This window comes from Trifolium pratense, linkage group LG5, assembly GCF_020283565.1.
Source record: "Trifolium pratense cultivar HEN17-A07 linkage group LG5, ARS_RC_1.1, whole genome shotgun sequence".
In the NCBI taxonomy this organism is placed as follows: domain Eukaryota; kingdom Viridiplantae; phylum Streptophyta; class Magnoliopsida; order Fabales; family Fabaceae; genus Trifolium; species Trifolium pratense.
The window spans coordinates 15824666-15828156 of record NC_060063.1 but is presented as its reverse complement, the minus strand read 5'-3'; the positions used below and the strand labels follow the sequence as shown (position 1 = coordinate 15828156).

General features: G+C 42.3%; 1 protein-coding gene across 1 annotated transcript; it reads right to left on the bottom strand.

Moving 5' to 3' along the window:
• Positions 1-1606: 1606 nt before the first annotated feature.
• On the bottom strand, positions 1607-2803 carry LOC123884279 (the record flags this gene model as incomplete). Its single annotated transcript, XM_045933349.1, has 1 exon — positions 1607-2803. A coding segment is annotated over one exon (1197 nt), but the record flags the coding sequence as incomplete, so codon positions are not given.
• Between the last annotated feature and the right edge of the window lie 688 nt (positions 2804-3491).

Here is a 3491-nt window from a genome sequence, read left to right as displayed (position 1 = left end):
GCAACAAACCAGACGGTTTCTGATGCTCAATCTTCGACTTCTGACACACTAGGCAAGCATAAACAAACTCAGAAATTTGCCTCTTCATTCCTGGCCACCAAAATAACTTCTTCAAGTCTTGATACATCTTGGTTACTCCCGGGTGAATACTCATTCCACTCCTATGACCTTCTTCCAAAATCATCTTCTTTATCTCGGGCACATCGGGCACGCACACTCTTCCATGAAATCTCACAACTCCATTCTCGTCAACTTTGAAATTAGCTTCTTTTCCTTCCTCAACTACTATTGCCAACTTCTCCATTAACTTCTTATCCGTCTTTTGACATTCTTTGATATTCTCCAGAAAAGGATTCGTCAACTTCAACATTCCCAATTTAACACTCTTAGGAGTCACTTCACATACTAGACTCAAGTCTCGGAATTCTTCAATCAACTCTAACTCTTTCACCATTAGTGATGACATGTGCAACGATTTCCTACTCAACGCATCGGCCACCACATTAGCCTTTCCGGGGTGATAACTCAAATCAAAGTCATAATCCTTCAAAAATTCGAGCCATCTTCTTTGTCTCATATTCAACTCCTTCTGATCGAATAGATACTTCAAACTCTTGTGATCACTAAAGACTTCAAACTTCGATCCATACAAGTAATGCCTCCATACCTTCAATGAAAACACAACTGCGGCTAACTCAAGATCGTGTGTCGGATAATTCCTCTCGTGGACCTTCAGTTGTCTCGACGCATACGCTACCACTTGACCTTTTTGCATAAGCACACCTCCTAGTCCCATCTTCGAAGCATCACAATACACGACGAAAGATTCCTTAGCATCCGGTAAAATCAACACAGGCGCGGTAGTCAACCTCTTCTTAAGCTCTTGAAAACTTTCTTCACACTTCACATCCCAAACAAACGCTTGATCCTTCCGAGTCAACTGCGTCAAAGGCAAAGCCAACTTCGAAAATCCTTCAATGAACCTTCTATAATAACCGGCCAATCCAAGAAAACTTCTTATCTCAGAAACAGACTCTGGCGTTCCCCATTGCAATACGGCATCAACTTTCGCTGGGTCAACCGCTATTCCTCCACTTGAAATCACATGACCAAGAAAACTTACTTCTTTCAACCAAAATTCACACTTCGACAATTTGGCATACAACTTCTTCTCTTTCAAAATTTGCAAAACAATCCGCAAATGCTCCTTATGTTCCTCTTCGGACTTTGAGTAAACTAAAATATCATCGATGAATACCACAACAAACTTATCCAAGAATGAATGAAAAATCCTATTCATGTACTCCATAAAAACACCAGGTGCATTGGTCACACCAAAAGGCATCACCGAATATTCATAATGACCATACCTCGTCCTAAAAGCAGTCTTTGGTATATCCTCCGTTTTCACTCTAATCTGATGGTATCCGGATCTCAAATCAATCTTACTAAAAACGCAAGCTCCAACCAATTGATCCATTAAATCATCTATCCTCGGAAGTGGATACTTATTCTTGATCGTCACTTTGTTCAACTGTCGGTAGTCAATACACAACCTCATACTCCCTTCTTTCTTCTTAACCAACAACACAGGTGCACCCCACGGAGATACACTAGGTCGAATAAACTTCTTCTCAAGTAGTTCTTCTAGTTGCTTCTTCAACTCATTCAATTCTGACGCTGACATTCGATACGGTGCCATAGATATCGGGCTAGTACCAGGTACCAAATCGATCGTAAACTCTACTTCTCTCTTCGGCGGTACATCTGACACGTCTTCCGGAAATACATCGGGAAATTCACAAACAACCGGTAACTCTTCCACCTTAACTTCACCTTCCATCTTCAAGGATGCAAACAACGCATACACCTCTACAGGTTCCTTCAACGACTCTACTACTTCCTTCTTACTCATCAAATGCAAACTCTCCTCCGGTTTAGGAAATACAACGGTCTTCTCGCAACAATTGATATGGACTCGATTAAATATCAACCAGTTCATACCAAAGATAACATCTATTCCACTAAGTTGGATACACACTAGGTCCATTCCAAAGTGTCTACCAAACACGGTTACGGGACAGTCACGACATACGAGACGGGTAGTTACAGAACCATTAGCAGGAGTTTCTATTTCCATACGACCAGACATTTCAGACACAGGTATACTAAGACGCTTCATGCAATCAACGGATATAAAAGAATGTGTTGCTCCCGTATCAATAATCGCAATTAAAGGAGTGTTATAGATGAAACACGTACCTCTAATGAGATTATCCCCCTGATCCGCATCATCTCCACTCAAAGCAAACACCTTTCCCATAGTCTTCTTCGGCTTCTTGCACATAGGACTCTTGTGACCCTCTTCGCCACAATTGAAGCAAGTCACCTTCACTTGACACACATCCGACTTGTGTCCCAATCTCCCACAATTAAAACACTTGTCCACCTTCTTTGAGCACTCATAAGACTTATGACCCAACTCACCACACTTGTAGCATTGTCCACCACCTCTCTTCTTTCCCCCACTATTCTCAACAACTTTCTTCCCCTTGTCACCATAAGGCTTCCCACGGTCTTGACCTCTTCCTCTTTTGTCACTCATGGCCTTGTAGTAATTAGTCTTGGCCTTTCCATCATCATCACAAATACGGCACTTATCCACCAAAGTTGCAAAGTCTCGGATTTGAGAGAATCCGATAAGATGCTTGATGTCCGGGCGCAACCCACTTTCAAACTTGACACACTTAGCCTCCTCAGCGTCCACGGTGTTGTAGTGTGGACTAAACGCACACAACTCCTCAAACTTCACGGAATACTCCGCTACAGACATGTTCCCTTGCTTGAGCTCCATGAACTCCACCACTTTCTTGTTCCTAATATCAGCCGGAAAGTACTTCCTCAAGAACTCTCCCTTGAACATCTCCCAAGTGATTACCACACCACCAACTCCCATCCTCAGCTTAGCATTCTTCCACCACTTGTTAGCTTCCTCACGAAGTACATAAGTACCCAAGGTCAACTTACTCTCCTCGGTACACCTCATAGCCTCAAAGACAATCTCAACTTCCTCTACCCACTTGACAGCAGCATCTGGAGCATAGCCTCCAGTGAAAAGTGTCGGATTATGCCTCATGAATCTCTCTAACCTCATCTCATCTTCCCTCCCGGGTTGATGATCTCTAGCCACGATGTTGGTCAAAGTAGCTATCGCATCTGCCATCTGATTGTTAGCCCTTCCAGCCATGATCCTGAACAACCAATCAATCCAAGAACAGACTTAGAAAGGTAATATCAACAGTGTTATCTCTACACAAGTTGAATATATGGGCAACTAATCCTAATTGGTTCCACATGAACCGACCTGCTCTGATACCACTATTGTAACACCCAACCCCTTAACGCGTATTTATTAGATATAAATAAATAAAACACTTAAGAAAATCTAGGCGTCACATGTTAATAATACAAACCACGGCATAATTAAAAAT